The sequence below is a fragment of the Pelodiscus sinensis genome, chromosome 5 (assembly GCF_049634645.1).
Source record: "Pelodiscus sinensis isolate JC-2024 chromosome 5, ASM4963464v1, whole genome shotgun sequence".
Taxonomy (NCBI): domain Eukaryota; kingdom Metazoa; phylum Chordata; order Testudines; family Trionychidae; genus Pelodiscus; species Pelodiscus sinensis.
In genome coordinates, this window is record NC_134715.1 from 131,331,715 (window position 1) to 131,357,296 (window position 25,582).

A 25,582-nucleotide genomic window follows, 5' to 3' on the forward strand; every position below is an offset into this window, starting at 1 on the left:
TCTAATTTCCTTTTGTTCCCACTGCAGGATCCCGCACGGCCGGACCAGTCGGCCAAGTATTATCACCTGACCCACGACGAACTCATCCAGCTGCTGCTGCAGAGGGAGAAGGAGCTGAGCCGGAAGGAGGAGCATGTCCAGGAACTGGAGAACTACATCGACCAGCTGCTGGTGCGCATCATGGAGCAATCTCCCACCCTCCTTCAGATCTGCCTGGAAAAAAACACCCCCAGCAAGTAGCCTCCGCGCAGAGATCTCATTGGCGTCGCTTGTCCACAGCGCATCTGGAATCACCACGCCAAAGACCCACACACACACGGCCCCCTCCCCTTCCACGTGAAGCCCCGGGCAGCCCTGGCGGCCCATACACATTTGCAGAGAATCTTGCAGTAGTGACTAGCTGTGTCTTCTAAGAGATGTGCTGTGGCTCCAGGAAGTGGCCTCATCGGGGCATGGAACACGTCAGCACCCTCGGCAGCAACCACGGCAGCATGGTTCAAGCACATCTTGGACAGACCTCTTGCCAAAGCCGCAAGGAGGCCCTGGGCCTGGAAGTGAGAGAGTTGGAAATGTGCCATCTAGCCCCTATCTTCAAGCTGCCACTCCTGCCCATGCTCCCGTGGCTCTGTGCTACCAGAAATGGGGTGTCCTAGAACCTTACCTGTGACCCCTGAAAATCACAAGTGTGTGGCTCCCCTCCGGGTTGCTGGGCCAGCTGAGCGTGCCAATGTGGCAAGGGGCAAGTGGGAGGACGAGGTTCACCTGTCGTCTTGTATTTCAATGAGCCAGCCCCAAGGAAAGGGTTCCCCATCCAATTAGCAAGCACCTCTCTCAGTGCTAAGTAGCTGGCCCTGCGGGAGAGGAGACAAACAGTGACGCTGGTGAAGTCGGCGGAGCGCGACAAAGCATGTGTCCGCGCTGGAGCACGAGCTGCGTTGATCATTTTACTGCAGGTTTGCCCCTGTGACACGCAATCGGCTCTTTCTCACCCAGATGGGAACAGAACTTCATGGCTTCCGGGGAAGAGACCTGTTGATGTTCATGCAGGGTCTGTCCCCTAGAATGTCCTTCACGGACCACGCTGCCCGTCGCCGATGTGTATGCCACCGGCACGCACGCTGCTGGACTCGTGTTGGCAGCAGTCCCAGCTGATATTTCTGCACAGTATTATCTCGTTAGATTCCTCTTTCTTCGTTTACAGGGAATGTTTGAAACCACCACGGCCCTTGACACGATCTGCCTACTTCTTTGTATTTTTTTGTTTTTTAAATGTGCCTGGAAGATGCTGTAAGAAACAGAAACGCGAGTGCAATAGAGAGTGACTGCCCAGCCCCCTCTATATGCAAGTTAGCCAAACACCCGTCAAATGCATTCAGATACAGTCTAATAAACTAGCAGTTCCCCACTCTAAAATACCCCCGGTACTGACATCACGACTAGGGCTATATCCCAGCTAGCCACACATCAGGCCTCTTAAATCTTCTGCCAGTGCCCAGATGTTTCACGGGGCCGGCGCGCTCAGGAGGTGCATATGTAGCGCTAGATGTGGGGGTGTAAATGAACAAACTCCGTGTGTGTTGGTTGGCTTAGTAGCTGCAAATGTGGCGAGCCCGGGATTAGTACATCTGGCCGCCACAGAAAACAGCATAGTTGGCGGTTCTGATGCCCTCTTGGGAGCGGGGAGAAGTTGCTGATGTGTTTTACCTTTCGGTTTTTAGCGCTTGTCAGTTTCTTCTCTCTGCTCCATCAAGGCATGGCGGGAGAGGGGTGCCCCAAACTCAGGCTGGAGTTCAGTTTCCTCAGCCTGGCCAAAGGGCCTTGACTCCCTGAGGTTTTGCTTATTTTGTAAACCTTTTCCCCAGTCCCTCACTGTTACCTGTTTATATGTATGCAGAACCACGTCAGAAAGTTGTGCCTTTTGTAGCAGAGGAAAGGCAGTTTCCTGCTAAAATGGTTGATTCGTTAAACCCATCCTGCAGTCTAGTGTATTATTGTCCTTACCTGAGCCTGGTGGGCAAGTAAAATTTTGCAAGGTCGAGGTAGGTAAGGTTGGGGGAAGGGTTGTTTGTTTTTTAAGGCAATAAAACATCATCCTGGGCAAAGGGTGTGCAGATAGCTTTGTGTCCCCGGGCTGGAACTCTTTTATGGATGACCGATGGAAATGACTTGAAAGTGTTTCCTAAGGATAGGAATACAGGGGCGTGTGAGCCAAGGGAAAAAGCACCTGGGTAAAATCAGGACTAGATCCTGCGAGGCAGTCGTGCCTGGTGGCCTGCCAAGAAGAGCGAGCTGTTGGAACAGGATGGGAGGAGAAGTTTTAAAAGGGGATCTGATGTTACAAGCAATTGAGAATTTCTGGCCAGGTCCCGTGTGTAGAATACCATAGGAGGAGGCGGCTCTTACTCCCTTGGAAACACTGGCTCTGAGCATTTCGGTCCTGGTTGCCTTTGTTTCTAATAGGAAAGAAGTCTGGGGGGGAGAGGGGGACTCTGCCTGAATTGTTCTGTGTGTGCACGTAGCTGGGGGGTGGGCAGGGTTTGATATTGTACCATGTAGGGTTTTAAGAAATATATCCAGCTTTTTTTCCTTGTACAAGTTCAGGTATCAAGAAATTTTCTCTGCATGTACAATGCAAAGTTTCCCCTGGCATGAGAGCCCGGTTCTTTTCCTGGCTGTACGCCTCTCGGGTGAGCTCTTCCTTTTAGTTGAGAAGTTGCATCGAGTCTGATGTAAGGAGGCAAAACGCTCATAAAAACAATTGAGCAACTACTCGTAGCGAACGGAGTGGAAGGAAGGGCATGATCACAGGCAGGTTGAGCTAGAATATGAAGGCCTGTGTCAGATGGACGTGCTCAAGGAGGGATGTCTGTAGTAGTTAATCTCTATGAGAATTAATGTGTCCGCACCGGCTTTTAGGCATCTGGTGTACGAAAGGTGCATGCCCCATTCTGTCTGTCCTCTGAAATATCCCTGCTTCCTTGGCATGGCACAGCTCACGCAGGGGGGAAGGGGAGGAGTTTGCCATCTTTTCACTATTCTTCCAGTGTACGACGCAGCGGAAATCACACTGCCTGGTACCAAACCATTCTGATCCCCGGGCAGCCTGTAGAGCCTATGAGCTGTTCTCTTGGCGAGGCTTTCTGGTCGGATTTTGTTTCGTCTTCTCGTCCCGAGGACGGACTGACTGTAGGTGCTTTCCACACCCACACAAGTGCCAATGTTTTTAAAGAGCTCTCTGCACCCCCTCTCTCCACCCCCGTGCTTCTTAACCCTTTTATGGTTTAATCACATCTACAAATCTCTCTGCCTTAGTCGCTTTTCTGCTTTTCAGAGCTTGAAAGTTTGGCACTTTTTATATAGTCAGGATAACCCTGAAGTGCTGCATCACAACACACTGTACCAGGACAGTGGCCTTGTTTAACAAGTGTGTTTCCTTTCTGGGACCTCTCCTGCCTCTGTTACTGCTGTACGAACCCATAGGCTGCCTTGCCCCGCAAGAATCCATGCAGTGAGAAGTGGTACATAGCTTACCTTTCTGCAGAGCGGACGGCTTTAAAAAATGTTCAAGCCCCGATCCCACTCTAGTAGGACGTTGTGAGAAACCATTTGGGAGAGACTCGGCGGAGCAGGTTCTGCCAGTGGGCAGCGTAACATCTGAATTAGCCAAAGCTAGCGTGTGGGGAGTATGGCACCAACGTAGCGATTGTCATGGCTAACAGGGTGTCATCTAATTAACCATTAGAATTGGTTTGTGATTGCCCTTTGCGGGGGGAAAGGCATTCTACATGGGAGGCTTTTCAGGAAGTCCATTTGCTGTTTTGGCTGCCATCTCTCCACCGTCTCACAAACGCTCTTTCCCCCAGCGATTTGCGCTCCACATAACAGAGCAGAGACAGTTAACGATGCCGCAAAAGTCCACAGAGCAGTGTTCCAACCAGAGTGGCTATTAAATGAACGGCATTTGTTCCTCCCAACGTCCTGGAGAGCGATACGGAGATGTTCAAATGGAGATGCCTTACAAAAAGGAGGCAGGGGAGAGTACAATAGAAATACTACTGATGCTCCAGTCCTGCCTCCCTACTTAAAGGAAGGGGGGGGTGAAAACAGTGAGTTGAACCGTCCTTGTCCCTCTGTGTAGATCTAAAGCTGGAGCCTGAAGTGAGGGCTAATCAGTGCAAGTGAGAGAACTTTAGTACGTATGGATCACCTGCTGCGGTCAGCCACTCACTCGGTCTGAAACAAAGCCATTCCCATAACTTTGTTTTGCATCCCTATAAAGTCTGCCTCTTCCCCGCCCAAGCGGCTTCGCAGATGCGCGGAAGATTGTGTCTGTCGTGCTTTGTTGTCGTAGGGTCAGTAATTTTTTCCCAATAAACCCCATCAAGTTCTTTATTTACTCTTCTGGCCAGGGGCGAATGGGGGTGTACAGAAGAGAGTCCAAGTGATGGCCTTAAACCGAAACAAACTTGAAGGGATATGGATCCTGAACAGAATCCTGTAAACCCAGCCTATTGGAGTTGGATAATCTTGTTTGTAAAGAAACAGTATTTTCTGTGCTATAAATGTGTGTTGGAAATGCACCTTCCCCCACCCCCCAGGGTCAAGAGTGTTCAGATGGGGGAGGAGGGTTGTTGATTTCCCTGTTCTTCACAAATGGGAAGAAGGTTCTGTTTCTTGATTTCATAGTTGCAACTAATGTTTATAAAGAGCTTGTTTATTTACGTTTTAAGCACTTTAAAACAATAAAAATTGTTCAAACTGTTCCTAGACGCGTCTGATCTATTGATGGAAATGGAGTGATCAGTTTTTGTTTTTTTTAAATTTCCTGAAATAGAAGGATGGTCTCCTGTAAGGGTGTTAAATTGCGGTCAATTGACTAGTCAAGTAGTCGATGGAATTTCCATCAACTAGTCGATAGGCACTTCTGCATTCCTCCTTTGAAATGTACAAGAGCCCTTGTTTCAAAGGAGGAATGCGGAACTCCGCGGGCAGCCCGGGGCTAGCGGGAAGTTTGGCTGACTCCAGGCTGCACATGGGCATGCCTGCTTTGAAATGTACAAGAGTCCTCAGTGGGGGCTCTTATGCATTTCAAAGCCATGGAGCCCAAGGTCCGTAGGGGACCCCCCAGCTGATGCCAGGCTCCATGGAGCTGCCTCTTTGAAACACCGAGGCGGTGTTTCAAAGCAGCAGAGTGGCACAGCTGATCTGTGGCTCAGCTGTGCGGTGCTGCCACTTTGAAGTACCCCTTCTCCCCCCCTTCTCTTTAGGAGTCGGGGTCTTTATTTTTCATTCCCATGCATGTCCCTGCGGCATGGACCACTATTTAAACTTGCGTCCTTACCCAGCACGCTTATAGTGATGTGCCCTTATTCAGGGCAGTTCATCTGTAGATCTCCAAATGTCTTTGCCATGGGAAGGCAGCATCACTAAATCCATTTTTATGGGCCAAGGCAGGAAAAAAGTGACTTGCTCGATTGAAGTAGCGCTGGGAAGAGAAACCAGACTTCTTTCCGTTCGGTGGGTCTCCTGGCAGCTTACCCTGTTAGGATAAACTGTGCTGTTACCTCCTAATGGGTAACATTTTCTTGTGTCCAAGTGATGCACAGTATTTTGCCTGCGTAATGGGGACACAAGATAACTGGGAATCATCTAGTTTGAAACCTCCAGCTGCCATCTCATGGATTATTTATTACTTACAGTCGTCCTGTAGAGTTTGCCGGGCTTATAGTTGGGTGTTTGACAGTAACCCCCAATCTCTCCAAAGGCTTGATGGTGCTTTCATTCTGGGTGGTTGTCCAAGCTAGGGTGGAGTTTAGCGCTCACATCCCCCTCCCTCACAGAGGATCCAGACTCAATCACTTGAGAGCTGATCATCCTCTCATGCTTGGCCAGGACAGGTGGATTCTCCCACAATTCTCTGGGGAAGAATCCGAGCTCAGCTCAGCTTCCTGCTACAGAACCATGGGATGTGCCCCTAGAAGTCCACATGTGAAGAAGAATCCCAAGCATTGTCACAGGCTGGGGACTGACTGGCTAAGTAGCAGTTCAGCAGAAAAGGACCTGGGGGTTACAGTGGATGAGAAGCTGGAGATGAGTCAACAGGGCGCCCTTGTAGCCAAGAAGGCTAATGGCATATTAGGAGCATTGACAGCAGAGCCAGAGAAGTGATTATTCCCCTTTATTCGGCTTTGGTGAGGCCACAACTGGAGTACTGTGTCCGATTCTGGGCCCCCCACTATAGAAGGGATGTGGACGCATTGGAGAGGGTCCAGTGGAGGGCAACCAAAATGATTAGAGGGCTGGAGCACATGACCTACAAGGAGAGGCTGAGAGATTTGAGCTTATTTAGTCTGCTGAAGAGAAGGATTGCAGCCTTCAACTTAGAATCATAGAACCATAGACCTGGAAGAGACCTCAGAAGGTCATCAAATCCAGACCCCTGCCCTAGGCAGGACCAATCCCAACTAAATCAACCCGGCCAGGGCTTTGTCCAGCCGAGACTTAAAACTTCCTGAAGGGAGGTAATGAAGAGGCTGGAGAGAGGCTGTTCTCAGTGGGGCAGATGCAGAACAAGGAGCAATGGGCTCAAGTTGCAGTGGGGGAGGTCTGGGTTGGATATTAGGAAAAACGATTTCCCTAGGCGGGTGGGGAAGCACTGGGATGGGTTCCCTAGGGAGGTGTGGAATCTCCATCCCTAGAGGTTTTGAAGTCCCGGCTTGACCAAGCCCTGGCTGGGATGATTGAGTTGGGATTGGTCCTGCTTTGGGCGGGGGTCTAGACTTGATGACTCCTGAGGTCTCTGCCAGCCTGGGGATTCTAGGATTCTATATGGGGTGGGAGATGTAGCAAAAGGGAGGCCACAGTGACTTGTGGGATTTTGCAGTGAGGCTGAGCTAGGCTAGGCTAACCCAAGTGCTGATCCCCTGGATTAAAACACACACCCTTTGGGGTGAATCTCTGCTATAAGGCATTGCCTAGCCACAGTACCCTGGCAAGCGGCGTCCTCGTTCCCAAAGGCACTTGCTTCTCTTGATTTCAGCCAACCCCTCTTCCCTGAAGGGAGGGGAAGCCATTCTTCCAAACGCTCAACGAACCCACACCGTCAACCCTGTCCCTGGTTCCAGGAATGTCCCCTCCTCTGCCCCGTCAAGGAAGAAGGTGAATTTACAGCAGATTCCCTATGTTGGAGTTATTCCGGGGATGGAGTAAGGTAGGTAGCACCTGAATCCACTCAATCTGCAGAGCTCTTGTGTTAATAGGGAAGTAGCCCACAAATCATCGCTGGGGAGCTGCAAACATCTGCTAACCCCCAGCAGGCGCCTCTGTGAATCAGAGCCTGGATTCAGGTGTATGGCTATTTTGTCCCTTATCACAGAGAGAGCTGCTTCCTTCTTTTGAGCTATCCTTTAGCAATCAGGAACTGCTGTCCTTGGATACAAAATTGTGTCCATAGAGACTTGGCCAAACCACATCTAATTGGGAGAGAGACATTCCAGAGGATGCTGCGTCGTGAGTGAGAATTCAATTAAAAAGGGTAGGAATTGCCCTGAAGGACACAAACAAGATGAGTGGGCCCTAAGTGCGATGCCAGCAGGGCAGTGATTCTGCCATTTCTCTCTAGAAAAAGAGGAATCCCCGTGCAATGTAAGGAAAAGATCGTTTGCTAGGGCCTCCTCTACACTTGGACTGATTTAGCTACATTCCGCAGGGGTGTGAAAAATGCGCTACCTTGTGATTAAGCCCATCTCACCCCAGTGTAGACGTGGCTTCCACCGCTTGGGGAGGTGGGGTACGTACAGAAAAACCCCTTCTCTTGATGGTAAGAGCATTTACATTACAGTGGCTTGGTTGTAGCATCCATGATCTAGACATGCCTTAGAGCAGCAAACTTGTTTTTGAAGCTTCCATGGGGTTATAATCCCCGGGATTCACAGCGTTAAACTGAAATGTTTTGCCCCAGGAAGAAAGTTGCGACATGACAATGGGATCAGAACAATCTTAGCGCCTGCCTCCCGCGGACACCCATTCATGAACTCGCAGGCACAATAAACAGGTTCAGACACACCTCCCTGCCGTCAGAATTTTAACATTTTTCTTTCAGTCTGTAGCGTTTGACCTCAGGTCAGGTATTGGAGGTGGGTAGCCATCCCACCTCAAATACCGACCTCCCACGCGACACAGCCTCAGACTGGGGCAGGTGTCGGACGACACACAGCCAAAGGACAACTGTGTGGCGGCGATTCGGACAAGTCAGGCCTGAATTTGAGAGGCGCGGTGCTGCTGAAGGTCCAGGTGACTTGTATGTGAAGGTCTAACAAGTGACACTCTTCGTAAGACTAGAGGAATATAGGTCGTCGGAGAGTGATCGCGGGTCCCTTTGGGCCTTACGATGTTCTGGCCAAATCCAGTAACGATAGTCTCCGTGCTGACGTTCCCAGCTGCAGATACAGTTCCCTTCCTGTCCGTGCGGTTCGTTGGGGCATCATGCTGCTAAACACCCGCTAACGGGATTGTTCCATAAAGGCGCATTGGGTTCCTGTAGCAGTGCCCGAGGATGAGCGGGTAGGTCCTGTTTAGCCTGACAAGTCAACAGGCAACTGGTGGGCCAGTGCGCAGAAGGGCGATTGTAAGTGTCACTCGTCGCTCAGCTTTGACACCAGGTTGCTTAGTTAGGCACCTGATTTCTGAGCTCCTATTTCTAAAACCCTTACATGAGAACAGCCACGCTGGGTCAGACCAAAGGTCCATCTAGCCCAGTGTCCTGTCTGCCCACAGTGACCAATGCCAGGTGCCCCAGAGAGAATGAACAGAACAGGGAATCATCCAGCAACCCGCTCTCCTGTCACCCATTTCCAGTGTCTAGCAAACAGACACTTGGGACACTATCTCTGCCCATCCTGGCTAATAGCCATTAATAGACTTATCCTCCATGAATTTATCTAACTCTTTTTTTTTGAGCCCTGTTATAGTCTTGGACTTCAAAACATCCTCTGGCAAGGAGTTCCACAGGTTGGCTGCGAGCTGTGCGAAGAAATACTTCCTTTTGTCTGTTTCAACCTGCTACCTATTAATTTCATTTAATGAGCCTCTAGTTTTTGTGTTCTGGGAAGGAGTAAATCACTCCTGAGACCTTTTTGTTTCATAAGAACGGCCGTACTGGGTCAGACCAAAGGTCCATCTAGCCCAGTAGCCTGTCTGCCCACAGTGGCCAGCACCAGGTGCCCCAGAGAGGGTGGACCGAAGAAAATGATCAAGCAATTTGTCTCCTGCCATCCTTCTCCAGCCTCTGACAAACAGAGGCCAGGGACACCATTTTATCCCCTGGCTAATAGCCTTTTATGGACCTAACCTCCATGAATTATCTAGCTTCTTTTTAAACTCTGTTATAGTCCTTTGGGTATGTCTACACTACCCCCCTAGTTCGAACTAGGGTAATGTAGTCATTCGGAGTTGCAAATGAAGCCCAGGATTTGAATTTCCCGGGCTTCATTTGCATGAAGCCGGCCGGCGCCATTTTTAAATGCCGGCTAGGTCGGACCATTTTTAAATGCACGGACTAGCTAGTTCGGATTAGGCTTCCTATTCCGAACTAGCCGTACGCCTCGTGGAACTGCTGTGTGAAGAAGAACATTCTTTTATTAGTTTTAAACCTGCTACCCATTAATTTCATTTGGTGTCCTCTAGTTCTTCTATTATGGGAACTAATAAATAACTTTTCTTTATCGGCCCTCTCCACACCACTCATGATTTTATAGACCTCTATCATATCCCCCCCCAGTCTCCTCTTTTCTACACTGAAAAGTCCCAGTTGCTTTAACCTCTCTTCATATGGGACCCGTTCCAAACCCCTAATCTTTGTAGTTTCCCTTTTCTGAACCCTTTCCAAGGCCAAAATATCTTTTTTGAGGTGAGGAGACCACATCTGTACACAGTATTCCAGATGTGGGCGTCCCATAGTTTTATACAGGGGCAGTAAGATATTCTGGGTCTTATTTTCTATCCCTTTCTTAATAGTTCCTAGCATCCTGAATATTTCAGTAGCTGCTGCCTTCATCTCTTGCTTTTTATATGTCCTGCTTTGTAGAATAGTATCTTTAACACAACAAAGGTTGGTGCTCACCATTCAACCCCCTTCACCTCTGGCCGGGGGGGGGGGGGAGCATCTGAGCTTAGGGGGTAATAACTTGCATCTTCTCTTTGTAAAAGTCCAGTCTGACCAGGGAAAGCTCTGAATGGATAAAAACGACATCTAAAAATTCAGATGCCAGCCTGATGATTGACAGCTGCTTCTATTATTCCAGTGCGGCTATGTTAATGTGCAGGCCTGGGAGAATGCTAGTCCAGTTCCTTATCCAGAAAGATGCATGCATGTGATGGGAACCCGGAGAGTGGCTTCAGTTTTATAACTCTGGTAAGTCTAACAGCAAATGTTATCTGCTGTTCCTGAAAGTGGCGAATGATCGTCTTCTGAAAGAAAGATTCAAATCAGCAGAACGGTTGGTGCTAATTGCAAAACGATGTAGGTGCATCATGTGCTGAGGACTCCGTCTAGTAGGAGCATTTAAGCACCTGGTTTTCATGTCTCGGGCAGGGCATAGAGGACCTTTGTGCTTCTCTGGGCATTTTGCAGAAGAGACCAGAATGCAGAATATTTCAGGCCAACTGGCCTCCCTATCAGGGGAGGAGGAAAGGGAAACTGATGGAGGAGATTTCAAAAGCCCTTTGGGAAAACAGATCTTGTCAAATACTCTTTAAACTGCCATCATTATCAGCATTAAGTCTGTGTTTGAGCGGAGGTCAGGGTTCAGGGTAAACACAGGTCCCTGCACACCTGTGAAAACAGAGGAATATGGGAAAGGCGGAGGATATATTTCCAGCTGTCCTGCAATGAGCAGAATTTACCAAACAATGAGGGCATTAGAGGTCTAAAGGGGGTTTGTCCTGTAATGCGCTGAGTGACACGCAAGTGTGTTTTGGGTCTGATAGTATATTAAAGCTCTAATACCATTATGCCACTAAAGGACTTAGATTGCATGGGCCTCTGCTTTGCACGGATCCAGTCACAGCTGAGCTTTGGCCACTACACCAGAGCTTCCAGCTCCTCTCTTCTAATCTCCTTCACCTGTTATTTTATCAACCCTCTGTTTTCTTTTCAAGGCCCAGGTTTCTATTCATGAAATTCCTCATCCCTTTAGATTTTTAAAAAATTTCCTTTAAGCTTGGGGAGATGACTTTGCTGCTCAGACAGAGGTGTTTAAGTTCTCCATAATCCTGGTTTGTTTTTCATCCAGTGGGATCATTTTCTATTCTCTAGCTCGGCACCTGTTGGGATGTATCATGTTAGCACTGATAACATAGCTGGTTTGGGAGGAAATGTTCAGCAAGTTATGGTACAGGGTCAGGAATGGACAGCCAGAAGACCACACTAAGTAAAGAGAGCCTGAAATTACTTGATGAGGTTGTATCTGCTGCAGGAGCAATCAAAGTTGTTGGGTGTGGAGCAAACGAATTAAGAAGCTGGAGGTAAATGAGGAGAAAAGCCTTTTGTGGCTTGATTTCTGCAAGGCCTTACTCCTGTGCTTAATATCAAAAGGGCTACTCACTGGGCAAAAACTGAAGCATAGCACAAGCCTCTATTGTGGGATTGCAGCCTAAATTGTTTACTCTGTGGCCCTACTAATGCAGGGATTCTCCCTGCAGAAAAATGACTGGCTTTATGGAGTGTTGTCCAGGATCAGAGGGTATGTCTATACTACCCCGCTAGTTCGAACTAGGAGGGTAATGTAGGCATACCGCACTTGCAAATGAAGCCCGGGATTTGAATTTCCCGGGCTTCATTTGCATAAGCGGGGAGCCGCCATTTTAAAACCCCGCTGGTTCGAACCCCGTGCAGCGCGGCTACACGGGGCACGAAGTAGGTAGTTCGAACTAGGCTTCCTAGTTCGAACTACCGTTACTCCTCGTGAAATGAGGAGTAACGGTAGTTCAAACTAGGAAGCCTAGTTCGAACTACCTAGTTCGTGCCCCGTGTAGCCGCGCTGCACGGGGTTCGAACCAGCGGAGTTTTAAAAATGGCGGCTCCCCGCTTATGCAAATGAAGCTTGGGAAATTCAAATCCCGGGCTTCATTTGCAAGTGCGGTATGCCTACATTACCTCGCTAGTTCGAACTAGGAGGGTAGTGTAGACATACCCAGATTTACTGCAGGCTTTTGGGTTTGTGGCAATAGGACTCTTCTACTGATGTTTACCTTTTGTATTGTTTCCGTTGCTTGTCTTTTTTAAAGTCCACTGGCAAACGTTCCCAGCCCACATATCATGCAATGGGCTGCTGCCTCAAAACCTGAAACTGAGGAGCAGCCAAAAAGAAACTCACTAGAATCATAGAACTGGAAGAGACCTCAGAATGTCATCAAATCCAGCCCCCTGCTCTAGGCAGGACCAATTCCAACTAAATCAACCCTGCCAGAGCTTTGTCAAGCCGAGACTTAAACACCTCTAGGGATGGAGACTCCACTACTTCCCTAGGGAACCCATTCCAGTGCTTCACCACCCTCCTAGTGAAATAGTTTTTCCTAATATCCAACCTGGACCTCTCCCACCACAACTTGAGACCATTGCTCCTTGTTCTGCCACCTGTCACTACTGAGAACAGCCTCTCTCCATCCTCTTTGGAACCTCCCTTCAGGAAGTTGAAGGCTGCTGTCAAATCCCCCCTCACTCTTCGCTTCTGCAGACTAAACAGACCCAGCTCCCTCAGCCTCTCCTCATAAATCATATGCTCCAGCCCCCTAATCTGTTCTGTTCTGTTCTGTTTTGGTGAGTAGGTTAGGCCTTGCCTACACAGGACACTTTTTCATATAACCTATGGGGTGAATTTAAACCAATCTAGTTTTAGGGGTATAAGCTTCCCTATGCAGAGGCTAATTCTGGTATGAGCGGCTTCTTACGTTTATTTCATGTAGTTTGGAGGTAGTAAGTTAAGACAAAGTCTCTCGGAAGCCAAAATAAGATGTCCATGCAGGACAGGAATCTCTGCTGATAAAGCTATTCGGGTGTGGTTATTAGGGATGTCAAGGTGTAGGCTAGGCTTATGGGTTAATCTTGTTAATCTTGACAACTACACCTATTTATCCCTCTCCCCCCAAACCTCCTTCCTACCCTTCCCCCGGTGATAGAGAGAGAGTGGCAGTGGCCTCCCTGGAAGTGGGGCCAGGAGCTCACTGGCTTCTGGCCCTGCCCCAGGGGACCATGGAAGAGTCATGTAACCACTAAAATTTCATGCAGTTACACAACTATCCATTTATCCAATAGGTAACACCCCTAGTGGTTATAAGAAGTAAAACTTTACGATGTGCACAAAGTCTTAGAGCCCGGATTCTTCAGTTTTCTTTTAAACTGAGGAACCCAGTACAGCTAACCCCAGATGTTAAAAAAAAATAGCTACTCCGACTCTCCAAAAGTTATGAATTGTCTTTAAAATCCAAAAGATGAACTGTGTTGGGGCTCTTTTTGTTTGCCTTCTGCTTTTTGAACCTTTAGGGTGCACTGGGGTTACGGTTTGAAACTTTCTCCACAGCCCCTTCCATCCCCAATGTTCTATGACTAAGCAGTATAACAGCTGTTAGGGGGTGGCTGGTCTCTTGTCCTCTCCCTGCAGACAGATGTGTGTGCAGGGAAGTGCCCTGTAGGGGAAGAGCTTTGTTTATACATGTTGATATTTGTTAGAAAAGGCAGGCCAAGGAACTGGGAGTGGAGCAGAAGGGAGTGAGGTTTGTGAATTTCAGGGATTCTCCTTAGAAAAAGTCTCTCTTAGGATGTCTTAGCTTTCCCATGAGACCCAACCCATGTTTGCAGAGCTCCTGAGTTTGAGGAATGGTCCTGCTTTGTCTCCACCCCAACCCTATTTGAAACAAACATTTTCCCCAGATGGGGCTTGTGGAAGAAAACATTGTCCTCACTCTGAGTTTGTAGCAACAAGTAGCCAGAGGCAGTTTTATTACAAGCTGCAGCAAGGGAAAAACTGGTTCGGACGGGGGGAGAGGGGGGGAAGCCCCCCCCCCCCCGAGGCAGATCTTCGACTACAAGCAATTATGAAGCAGTTTATATACTGTCTATTAGATATAATAACAATAACAATTAGTCTCCTTCCCATTACAAACACCAATGGCTAACAGTTATTAAGTTCCACCCAGATGCTCCTTATCTCAAGGTCCCTGCCAGAGTCAGCGTTCTATCCTTATCTCCTACGGAGGCAAGAGGCAAAGGCAGCGTCTAATTACAGATCTCGCGTTGTCAGGTCACAGACTTAGCCTGACTCTTGCTCTCTTGTTAACAAGACCAAGATGGCTGCACACAAATTCCCTTATTCCCTTTTCCTGCCTCCACAGGCTTCTCAGCAGGAGGCAAGGGGCAGATTGGCCTTGGGTTCTGCCTTTACAAGGCCTGAGGGGGGGCTAACCTGAGGGTCATAGTTAGGGTTGGCCTGGGTGTGTGTGTAATTGTACAAAACCAAACAGGGCAGGGGACTGGACTCGATGCCCTCTCGAGGTCCCTTCCAGTCCTAGTATTCTGTGATTCTATAATGTCTTCCCCACCCCCTTCCATCTGTTTGTTCTCTCCTCCCATCACTTCCATTGGGCTTGGCCAGGGCTTTGGCATGTGACTGTGTGTGGGGGTGTGGGTGTGTGGGTGCAGGGCTCTGGGCTGGGAGTGCAGGCTCCAGGTGGGACCAGAAATGAATCAGGATGTGGGAGGAGGTTCCAGGTTGGGGCAGTGGTTTGAGCTGAGAGTGCGGGCTTCGGGTGGGGCTGAGGAGGAGGGGTGCAGGCTCCAAGAGGGCATACGGGGAGGGAGGGAACTCTGGGTTGCATAACGGGGCTGGGGTTGCATGGTCCTAGTGGCACTCAGGTGCCTCCCAGGCCTTGGCGGTGCCTTAGCACAAGGGTGGCCAGGGAGCTCCGTGCACCGCCCCTTGCAGCTCCCATTGGTGGCGGTTCCTGGCCAATGGGAGCTGGCAGGGCAGGGACAGCGCCCAGGGACCCTGCAGCTGGGCGGAGGCAGGGCTGAGGGGCAGCCTCCCTGAGCTCCTACTGCGCCCCGCACTGGACTCCTAATGGCAGCTGCTAGTGTCTGGTTGAAATCCAGGCACCTGGCCCCCTCCACACCTGCTGCTGGGCTAGGGGGAGCCCCTTCCCCTTCCCTCAGTCCCAAGCCCCCAAACTACATTTCCCAGCATGCACCACTTCTTTCCTCCACGTCCCACCAGCCCTTGCCAAGCTGGCACTCCATTTCCCACAAGGCCATGCGCCCGCCACGGCGGACTACATTTCCCATGGTGCCGTTCGGCGGCGGGGCGAGGGAAAACTCCATCCCCCAGCATGCCCCGCCGGGCTGCGGAGGGCCGCGTCCAATAGGCGGCGAGGGGCGGGCCCGGCGGCGGAGGAGGCCGTTTAAAGTGGTGGCGCTTGCGGGGCGCGCGGGGCATGGCGGAGCCGGCGGAGAACCCCCCCTTCCAGCTGGGGAAGCCCCGCTTCGAGCAGGTGCGGCCGCCATTTTGCGCGCGCGAGGGGCGGGGGCGGGGCCGCGCCGGGGGGGGGGGGGGTCTCGAGACTGGGGGTTGCCAGGGGCGCTCCCTGGCGGGACGGGGCGCTGCAGGGAAGGACGGCAGCCTCCGCCCTCCGGCCCCGTCCCGCGCGCTGATTGGTGGGGCCCCTCCCCTCCCATTGGTCCGCCGCGCTGCCCCTCACGCTCTCGTGCGCCCCGCCCCCTTGGCCCTGGAGCGGCGCCTGGGCGCCGCGGGTTCGAGCCCCGCGTAGGCTGGGACCCCCCCCCCCCCAGTGCGGACCCGGGACCGGCCCCGCGTCTCCGCTGCTGGGGGAGAGGGATAGCCCGGGTCCCCCTGCCCCCTTCTCGCGGGTCCCCCCCGCTCCTCTGCCCCGTGTCCCCCCTTCTCCCGGGTCCCCCCCCGCTCCCCTGCCCCGTGTCCCCCCCTTCTCCCGGGTCCCCCCCCGCTCCCCTGCCCCGTGTCCCCCCTTCTCTCGGGCCCCCCCCCGCTCCTCTGCCCCGTGTCCCCCCTTCTCTCGGGCCCCCCCCCGCTCCTCTGCCCCGTGTCCCCCCTTCTCTCGGGTCCCCCCCCCGCTCCTCTGCCCCGTGTCCCCCCTTCTCTCGGGCCCCCCCCCGCTCCTCTGCCCCGCGTCCCCCCTTCTCCCGGGTCCCCCCCCGCTCCCCTGCCCCGTGTCCCCCCTTCTCTCGGGCCCCCCCCCGCTCCTCTGCCCCGTGTCCCCCCTTCTCTCGGGTCCCCCCCCCGCTCCCCTGCCCCGTGTCCCCCCTTCTCTCGGGTCCCCCCCCCGCTCCCCTGCCCCGTGTCCCCCCTTCTCCCGGGTCCCCCCCCGCTCCCCTGCCCCGTGTCCCCCCCTTCTCCCGGGTCCCCCCCCGCTCCCCTGCCCCGTGTCCCCCCTTCTCCCGGGTCCCCCCCCCGCTCCCCTGCCCCGTGTCCCCCCTTCTCCCGGGTCCCCCCCCGCTCCCCTGCCCCGTGTCCCCCCTTCTCTCGGGCCCCCCCCCGCTCCTCTGCCCCGTGTCCCCCCCTTCTCCCGGGGCCCCCCCCCGCTCCCCTGCCCCGCGTCCCCCCTTCTCCCGGGTCCCCCCCCGCTCCCCTGCCCCGTGTCCCCCCTTCTCTCGGGTCCCCCCCCGCTCCCCTGCCCCGTGTCCCCCCTTCTCACGGGTCCCCCCCCGCTCCCCTGCCCCGTGTCCCCCCTTCTCACGGGTCCCCCCCCGCTCCTCTGCCCCGTGTCCCCCCCTTCTCTCGGGCCCCCCCCCGCTCCTCTGCCCCGTGTCCCCCCTTCTCTCGGGTCCCCCCCCGCTCCCCTGCCCCGTGTCCCCCCTTCTCCCGGGCCCCCCCCCGCTCCTCTGCCCCGTGTCCCCCCTTCTCTCGGGTCCCCCCCCCCCGCTCCCCTGCCCCGTGTCCCCCCTTCTCCCGGGTCCCCCCCCGCTCCCCTGCCCCGTGTCCCCCCTTCTCCCGGGCCCCCCCCCGCTCCTCTGCCCCGTGTCCCCCCTTCTCTCGGGTCCCCCCCCCCCGCTCCTCTGCCCCGTGTCCCCCCTTCTCTCGGGTCCCCCCCCCGCTCCTCTGCCCCGTGTCCCCCCTTCTCCCGGGCCCCCCCCCCGCTCCTCTGCCCCGTGTCCCCCCTTCTCTCGGGTCCCCCCCCCCCGCTCCTCTGCCCCGTGTCCCCCCTTCTCTCGGGTCCCCCCCCCGCTCCCCTGCCCCGTGTCCCCCCTTCTCCCGGGTCCCCCCCCGCTCCCCTGCCCCGTGTCCCCCCTTCTCTCGGGTCCCCCCCCGCTCCCCTGCCCCGTGTCCCCCCTTCTCCCGGGCCCCCCCCCGCTCCTCTGCCCCGTGTCCCCCCTTCTCCCGGGCCCCCCCGCTCCTCTGCCCCGAGTCCCCCCTTCTCCCGGGCCCCCCCCGCTCCCCTGCCCCGTGTCCCCCCTTCTCTCGGGTCCCCCCCGCTCCTCTGCCCCGTGTCCCCCCTTCTCCCGGGTCCCCCCCGCTCCCCTGCCCCGTGTCCCCCCTTCTCCCGGGTCCCCCCCCCGCTCCTCTGCCCCGTGTCCCCCCTTCTCCCGGGCCCCCCCCCGCTCCCCTGCCCCGTGTCCCCCCTTCTCCCGGGCCCCCCCGCTCCTCTGCCCCGTGTCCCCCCTTCTCCCGGGCCCCCCCGCTCCTCTGCCCCGAGTCCCCCCTTCTCCCGGGCCCCCCCCCGCTCCCCTGCCCCGTGTCCCCCCTTCTCCCGGGCCCCCCCGCTCCTCTGCCCCGTGTCCCCCCTTCTCCCGGGCCCCCCCCCCGCTCCCCTGCCCCGTGTCCCCCCTTCTCTCGGGCCCCCCCCCGCTCCCCTGCCCCGTGTCCCCCCTTCTCCCGGGCCCCCCCCCGCTCCCCTGCCCCGCGTCCCCCCTTCCCCCGGGTCCCCCCCCGCTCCCCTGCCCCGGGTCCCCCCTTCTCCCGTGTCCCCCCCCCGCTCCCCTGCCCCGTGTCCCCCCTTCTCCCGGGTCCCCCCCCGCTCCCCTGCCCCGTGTCCCCCCTTCTCCCGTGTCCCCCCCCCGCTCCCCTGCCCCGTGTCCCCCCTTCTCCCGGCCCCCCCCGCTCCTCTGCCCCGTGTCCCCCCTTCTCCCGGGCCCCCCCCCGCTCCCCTGCCCCGTGTCCCCCCTTCTCCCGGGTCCCCCCCCCGCTCCCCTGCCCCGAGTCCCCCCTTCTCCCGGGTCCCCCCCCGCTCCCCGCTCCCCTGCCCCGTGTCCCCCCTTCTCCCGGGTCCCCCCCGCTCCCCTGCCCCGTGTCCCCCCTTCTCCCGGGTCCCCCCCCGCTCTCCTGCCCCGTGTCCCCCCTTCTCCCGGGCCCCCCCGCTCCTCTGCCCCGAGTCCCCCCTTCTCCCGGGCCCCCCCGCTCCCCTGCCCCGTGTCCCCCCTTCTCCCGGGTCCCCCCCCGCTCCCCTGCCCCGTGTCCCCCCTTCTCCCGGGTCCCCCCCCGCTCCTCTGCCCCGTGTCCCCCCTTCTCCCGGGTCCCCCCCCCGCTCCCCTGCCCCGAGTCCCCCCTTCTCCCGGGTCCCCCCCCCGCTCCCCTGCCCCGTGTCCCCCCTTCTCCCGGGTCCCCCCCCCCGCTCCCCTGCCCCGTGTCCCCCCTTCTCCCGGGTCCCCCCCCCCGCTCCCCTGCCCCGTGTCCCCCCTTCTCCCGGGTCCCCCCCCCCGCTCCCCTGCCCCGTGTCCCCCCTTCTCCCGGGTCCCCCCCCCGCTCCCCTGCCCCGCGTCCCCCCTTCTCCCGGGTCCCCCCCCCGCTCCCCTGCCCCGCGTCCCCCCTTCTCCCGGGTCCCCCCCCGCTCCCCTGCCCCGAGTCCCCCCTTCTCCCGGGTCCCCCCCCGCTCCCCTGCCCCGAGTCCCCCCCTTCTCCCGGGTCCCCCCCCCCCGCTCCTCTGCCCCGTGTCCCCCCTTCTCTCGGGTCCCCCCCGCTCCCCTGCCCCGAGTCCCCCCTTCTCCCGGGTCCCCCCCCGCTCCCCTGCCCCGCGTCCCCCCTTCTCCCGGGTCCCCCCCCGCTCCCCTGCCCCGAGTCCCCCCTTCTCCCGGGTCCCCCCCCCGCTCCCCTGCCCGAGTCCCCCCTTCTCCCGGGTCCCCCCCCCGCTCCCCTGCCCCGCGTCCCCCCTTCTTCCGGGTCCCCCCCCCCGCTCCCCTGCCCCGTGTCCCCCCTTCTCCCGGGTCCCCCCCCCGCTCCCCTGCCCCGTGTCCCCCCTTCTCCCGGGTCCCCCCCCGCTCCTCTGCCCCGTGTCCCCCCTTCTCCCGGGTTCCCCCCCCGCTCCTCTGCCCCGTGTCCCCCCTTCTCCCGGGTTCCCCCCCCCCGCTCCTCTGCCCCGTGTCCCCCCTTCTCCCGGGTCCCCCCCCGCTCCTCTGCCCCGTGTCCCCCCTTCTCCCGGGTCCCCCCCCCTCCTCTGCCCCACGTCCCCCCTTCTCCCGGGTCCCCCCCCGCTCCTCTGCCCCGTTTCCCCCCTTCTCCCGGGTCCCCCCCGCTCCTCTGCCCCGCGTCCCCCCTTCTCCCGGGTCCCCCCCCCCGCTCCTCTGCCCCGTGTCCCCCCTTCTCCCGCGTCCCCCCCCCCCGCTCCTCTGCCCCGTGTCCCCCCTTCTCCCGGGTCCCCCCCCCCCGCTCCTCTGCCCCGTGTCCCCCCTTCTCCCGGGTCCCCCCCCGCTCCCCTGCCCCGTGTCCCCCCTTCTCCCGGGTCCCCCCCCCGCTCCTCTGCCCCGTGTCCCCCCTTCTCTCGGGTCCCCCCCGCTCCTCTGCCCCGTGTCCCCCCCTTCTCACGGGCCCCCCTGTGTCCCTCTGCCCCGTGTCCTCCCTTCTGGGTTTCCCCCCGTGCCCACCCTGCCCCATGTCCCCCCCTTCTCTCAGGGCCCCCCCGTGTCCCTCCTGCCCCCGCGCTGGGTACCCCTGTGTCTTCTTGTCCCGGGTACCCCTTTGCCTCCTCTTGCCCCAGTACATCTGTGCCCCACCTGCCCTGCGGCATGTCCCATGCCACCTGGCCCCAGGCACATGGAGAGCGCTGTCGGGTCAGCCCTTGCATACCCGCCGGCACGGAGGGGGTGCATGGGGAGATCAGGACAGCCCTTGCATACCCGCCGGCACGGAGGGGGTGCATGGGGAGATCAGGACAGCCCTTGCGTACCCGCCGGCACGGAGGGGGTTCATGGGGAGATCAGGACAGCCCTTGCATACCCGCCGGCACGGAGGGGGTGCATGGGGAGATCAGAACAGCCCTTGCATACCCGCCGGCACGGAGGGGGTGCATGGGGAGATCAGGATAGCCCTTGCGTACCCGCCGGCACGGAGGGGGTTCATGGGGAGATCAGGACAGCCCTTGCGTACCCGCCGGCACGGAGGGGGTTCATGGGGAGATCAGGACAGCCCTTGCATACCCGCCGGCACGGAGGGGGTTCATGGGGAGATCAGGACAGCCCTTGCGTACCCGCCGGCACGGAGGGGGTGCATGTGGAGAGCAGGACAGCCCTTGCATACCCGCCGGCACGGAGGGGGACGATGGTGAGACAGGGCCGTGAGGGCGAGAGGAGACTCACTGCGGCCCTGCTCTGCATGCCTGTGCATTTCTTCTCCTGTGAAATCCAGCAGTGACTGCCTCCTATGAGCTTCGCTCTGCCAGGTTTGCGCCGCTGCACTCTGGTGCTTTTTTATCCATAAAGCACCTTTTGAGTCCCATAGACGGGAGAGTACAGGTTGGACCTTCCTGGCACCGATCTGACCAATCCTGGATAAGGGAGTTTGCCGGACCATGAGACGTCTGGTGTCAGCCTTCCCGCTAGGCTCCTCTTCCCAGCCTCTCCGTCTCGTGAACTGGGGCAGTCTTGCTACCAGCCAGAGTTCGCAGCAGCCCCACCGCAACTGCTAGAGCTTGTGGTAGCCTGGCCACCCTGCCGGAGCTCGCAGGAACCCCGCCTGAGCTCATGGAAGCCCCGCTGCCCTGCCAGAACTTTCAGCGGCCCCACTGGCTGCAGGCTCGTGAGCTCTGGCCCCCCCACCAGCTTCTCTGTCCCACCAGCTGCGGGCTCTGATGTGCCATGGGATCTGCTGATCCACTGGTCCCGCTGGCTGATCCACTGGTACTGAGCCGCCAACAACTTCTGCTGCTGGGGCTCTCTAGTCTGGCAACATCCGTGGTCCTTCCAGACCACGGGTGTTGTTGGACCAGAGCGTTCCGGACCACAGAGGTTCAACTCGTGACTTTGGCATTGGAGACAGGAATCGGATTTTCAAAGGTGGAAACACATTTCACAGCTTGTCGTGCAATTTTTTTAATATAGGGGAAATTCAGAAAAGCAAATATTGGGTGTAAAAAATCCATTTATGAACAAATTTTGTGACTTAGAGAATGAAACTACGTTTTGCTTCTTTCCCAAGATGTTAAAACGCTCCTTGGCTAAAGCATTTGTCAATGTTTCAGTGTGATAGTTTTGTTGATTTCTTTATTTTTATTCTAGAAGACTTACCTGACATTGCCCATGTCCTTCAGGGCAGGGGGCTGCGCGTGCATGTGTGGGGGGGGCGGGGCGGGCATGCAGGAGTCAGGATAGGGCTTTGGTGATGGGGGAGCAGGGCAGGAAGCTGGGGGTGTGAGGGTGCAGGAGTTAGGGTGGGGGTTGAGGGACGGGGGGCTGGGAATGTGGGGGAGCAAGAGAGTGAGGGTTGAGGAGAGGCTGGGGGGGTCCCATCCGGTAGGGGCTTTCTCCAGCCCTCACTCCCCCTGGCCTGCTTTAAGTTCGGATAAGAGGAAGCTGCGCACCAAATTTGGTGGCCTTAGCTCTTACCGTTTGTGAGCATGTATGCAGAGAGAGATTAGTTGGGAGATGGCCAGCCAGGACACTAACGCTGATACGTCTGCAGTGGTGATACATCTGCATCTTCATTACTGTGTCGCTTAGCTCTGCCCAGAGCAGGCCTAGAAAACATGATAAAATGGCTGACAACTTGTCTGCACTAGCCACTCCGTCAGCAGCTCCATCCGTACAGAAGAGGGGAAACTTCCCTAGGGAGTCTAGAGGCCACAAGTCCCTGCTGTGATGAACATTCTGCAATTTTCTGGATTTTCTCCAGAAAGGGTAGGGAAGGGTGTGGATCCTTCCTAAATTAACTACAGGTTGGACCTTCCTGGTCTGGCACCCTTGGGACCTGACTGGTCCCAGATGAGGGATTTTGCTGGACCAGGGGAGGTATGCGATGCCCTATAGGACGAGCTAGGTAAATACGAGTGGTCAGGAAACTTGTAGATGTGCACAGTAGACTTTGGTTTGGTCTGCTCATGCTTACGGAGACCATGGCCTAAAACGAAATACAGAATCATGAAAAGCTAGTGAAAGGTTTGGCGAAGGTAGGTCAGTGGTGGGCAGCCTGGGCCACGTTTTTCCCATTGGGATTGTGTGTGTGGCCCGCAAGACATGTTATGGTGTTTATCATTGTCCACATGCATGGTTGACAGATTCCGCCTGTTTCTGTCCATGTGCTTTTCTTACTGGTATTGCTAGAGTGATGCATGTAAAGCAAGGACATGTGAAGTGAGGTGGGTGCTGACTGTACACAACGTGGACGGTGAGAGCCGAGCGCTCCCTCTGCGTCCAATCACAGTGCTGCTACAGGTCAGTCGGCACCCCCCGCACATTCTAGAGATGCGAGCGCAAAGAGCAAAATTACCCTGTCCCGGGGACCATCTTGGTTATGAGACTCTTGCCTCCCACTGGGATGGAGGCCCACTCATGTAGTCTACTCCCTAACCTCAGTTATCCATTGTTGAGTTAGGCCCTCAATTCTGCTCTGCATTCTCGCTGCTCCTGCATTAGGAGATTGTGGAGACTTTGTTTCCTGGACCATTCATGGCCAGCGCTTGGCCAACAAAAAAACTTGCCCGAATCTTGTCCAGTAAGGCGTCACCACATACTCTAGTTCCTTGGATGGTAGCAGTTTATGTGATCTACTCCAAGGATTGTTGGTTTCTTTCACTAACATGAACATTGAGAGCACGGGGCAGAGATGACCGATCTGGTTTTCAATTCACGTGCTTCTAGCAAACAAACAAAAAGTTAGTCACAAGAATTTACTTGTTCCTATGATTTTTCCATCCCTTTCCCTCTCTCATCCCAGATTACTTGGAATTAGTCCTAAAGGCCATAAGGTTTCCAAGGAGACTTTTTCACTATCCTGCTGAGTTCTGGACAGGATCACAGTGTGACAGGAAAGTTGCCAGCTCGTTGACTTGCTAATTGTAGGTGGCAGCTGCCCTGGAACTAAGGCAACTTATCTGTTTTGGGAGGCTCAGCGACATAATGGAAAGTTTGATTGCTTGGTGTCCAAGCAGCGCCAAAGTTCGGGAAGCAAACCTACTTTACTACTTACCTGCCCATCTACTGAAGGAAGGGTGGGTTTCTGGTTAAAGCACAGGACAGGAAGTCAGGAAACTTGGGGAAGTACAGTGAGAAATCTGTGTGCAGCAAAGGGGTATTTCATTGTGCTAATCACCTTCTTGTCTCAGTAACTCAAGGGATGTTCACATTGTCCAGAGCTTTTCAACTGGACAGGAGGAGGAGACAGGAGTGGGGTGGAGCACACTGGCTGCCAGCCCCACCCCTGGGGACTATAGAATAGTCGAGTAACCGATTAGAATTCATGAGGTTACTCGACTATTCAATTAACTGATATTTAACATCCCTAGTAAGTTGATCTAAGTACATTGGTTTCAGCTACACTATTCATGTAGCTGAAGTCGTGTAACTCAGATTGCTCTCTCGCAATAGGATAGACCAGGCCTGAGTTGGCTCACAAAGGGTTCGGTCCTCATGGAGTTTTTGCTGATATGGTAGCTCGTCCATTGAGACGCAGCTGAGACCTACAACCTAGACGGACATGTTATATGTGCATATGGTTGTTAACATCATGCCCTCCCCATTCTGGGTTTGTTTTTCTTAAAACACTGTTACAAATGATGATCACTCCTTAATGAGCAAAATGCTCCTGGGTCTGTGCCTGACACCCGCCTGACATGCCTGCCAAATATCATCTGAATCAGAGGCAGCAGTGCGGGGTGCCAGGCGGGCGCTGGTCCATGAGGGGACCCAGTTTAAAAACCAGCTCTCCATGTGGACCGGCTGCCTGTCGCCCCGTGTTGCTGGCCCTGATACAGAGATGGCAGCAGCCCCTGTCCGGGGTGCGGTCTGAGCTCCCGGACCCAGTGTGAGCCAGGCTGCCTGCCCACCTACCTCCTAAATAACACTTTAAATGCAGAGCTACAGCGGGTGTAGGTCCTAGACCCCTCGCCAGCCAGGACTGAGCCGGGCTGCTGGCCAGCCTTCTAAAAAAATGTAGGGGGGAGACTGTAGCATTAACCTATATGCTTTTGCTGATCGGTTAATGGGTTAATTGACTACACTTCTACATCCCTGCCACTTACCGTGGTGTCTTCACTGTGGTGTGTGGACAGGAGACACTCTCCCATCTACTCCGCTTCCACTTCTCATTCTGCAGGAGTATCGGAGACCACGGTAGAGTAATTGGCGGTTGATTTATCGTGTCTGTTTCAGATGCAATAGATCGACCCCCGCTAGATCAGCTGCTGCCCCTCGGTCCGGCCAGTACTGTAGATATGCCCTCAATAATAAAAGGCCATGTTGTGAATAGGAATATAGATTTCTCTCATTGCCAAGTGACCAAATGTCTTCCTAGTGATTTCTGTTGTTACTGCTAACCCATGGGGTTTCATAAATGGGAGCAACAATAAAAGCAAAAATGCTAGTGCTTTAGCTACCACGTTGAATAACCCTGTTTTGATTCTAGATCTTCTTTGACCGGGATTCTAGATTTCATGGGGGTTAAAATTGCTGGCAGAATATCTGTTAGTGCTCCCATTGCATCAGCAAAGGGATATTCTACGGGGAAAGGAAAGGTCTAGTATAGCTAAGGCCTGTGTTGGAGAGCTGTCTAGTTCAGCATTGAGTCAGTAAAGGAAAGCTGGAGGGTCAGCTGCCAATGTTACCTTGTTGTGAAGTTAGGGGACTAAAACTTAGGTTGACCTAGCTACATTGGTCAGAGGTATGAAAAAACCCACACCTCTAAGAGAAGTAGGTAAGCTGACCTAAACCCTGGTGTAGACATCTTTAGGTTGATGAAAGAATTCTTTCATGGACCTAACAATGGCCGCTTGAGGACAGGAAGTCAGGAGACTTGAGGATGTGGATTTACTACAGCAACAGAAGAACTCCTTCAGTTGCTGTAGCAAATGTCTGTATCTCTCTCGCTGCCATTGTAGTGCTTGTAGTATCGATATACCCTCAGTTTCTAGAGCAGCTATGCTGGCACTTTTCACCAGAACTAAATTGACATAAGATAGGGAAGACAGTATCAGATGGTTGCCTCATCTCAAAAAAGATATATTGGCATTGGAAAAGGTTCAGAAAAGGGTAACAAAAATGATGAGGGGTTTGGAACAGGTCCCGTATGAAGAGAGATTAAAAAGACTTGGACTTTTCAGCTTAGAAAAGAGGAGACTAAGGGGAATATGATAGAGGTCT

The 25,582-nt window shown here is 55.4% G+C and overlaps 2 protein-coding genes across 5 annotated transcripts in view; both read left to right on the plus strand.

Annotated features, from left to right (window-relative positions):
- Positions 1-4,763, plus strand: part of RAB11FIP5 (RAB11 family interacting protein 5) — an 87,010-nt gene extending 82,247 nt beyond the window's left edge. For 2 of the 3 annotated variants that reach the window (XM_075931038.1, XM_014575396.2), the window contains one exon: positions 28-290. In XM_075931038.1, coding sequence (XP_075787153.1) covers positions 28-240 — 213 coding nt within the window. In that variant the 3' untranslated portion in view covers positions 241-290. Of the gene's footprint in view, positions 1-27 lie in introns of all 3 variants that reach the window. The other variant, XM_075931039.1, reaches the window with a different exon arrangement.
- A 10,631-nt stretch (positions 4,764-15,394) lies between these two features.
- The window catches only part of SFXN5 (sideroflexin 5), a 202,505-nt gene continuing 192,317 nt past the window's right edge, over positions 15,395-25,582 (plus strand). The window contains exon 1 of one of the 2 annotated variants that reach the window (XM_075931041.1): positions 15,395-15,540. In XM_075931041.1, the coding sequence (XP_075787156.1) occupies positions 15,484-15,540 (57 nt within the window). In that variant the 5' untranslated portion in view covers positions 15,395-15,483. The remainder of the gene's footprint in view (positions 15,541-25,582) is intronic. The other variant, XM_075931042.1, reaches the window with a different exon arrangement.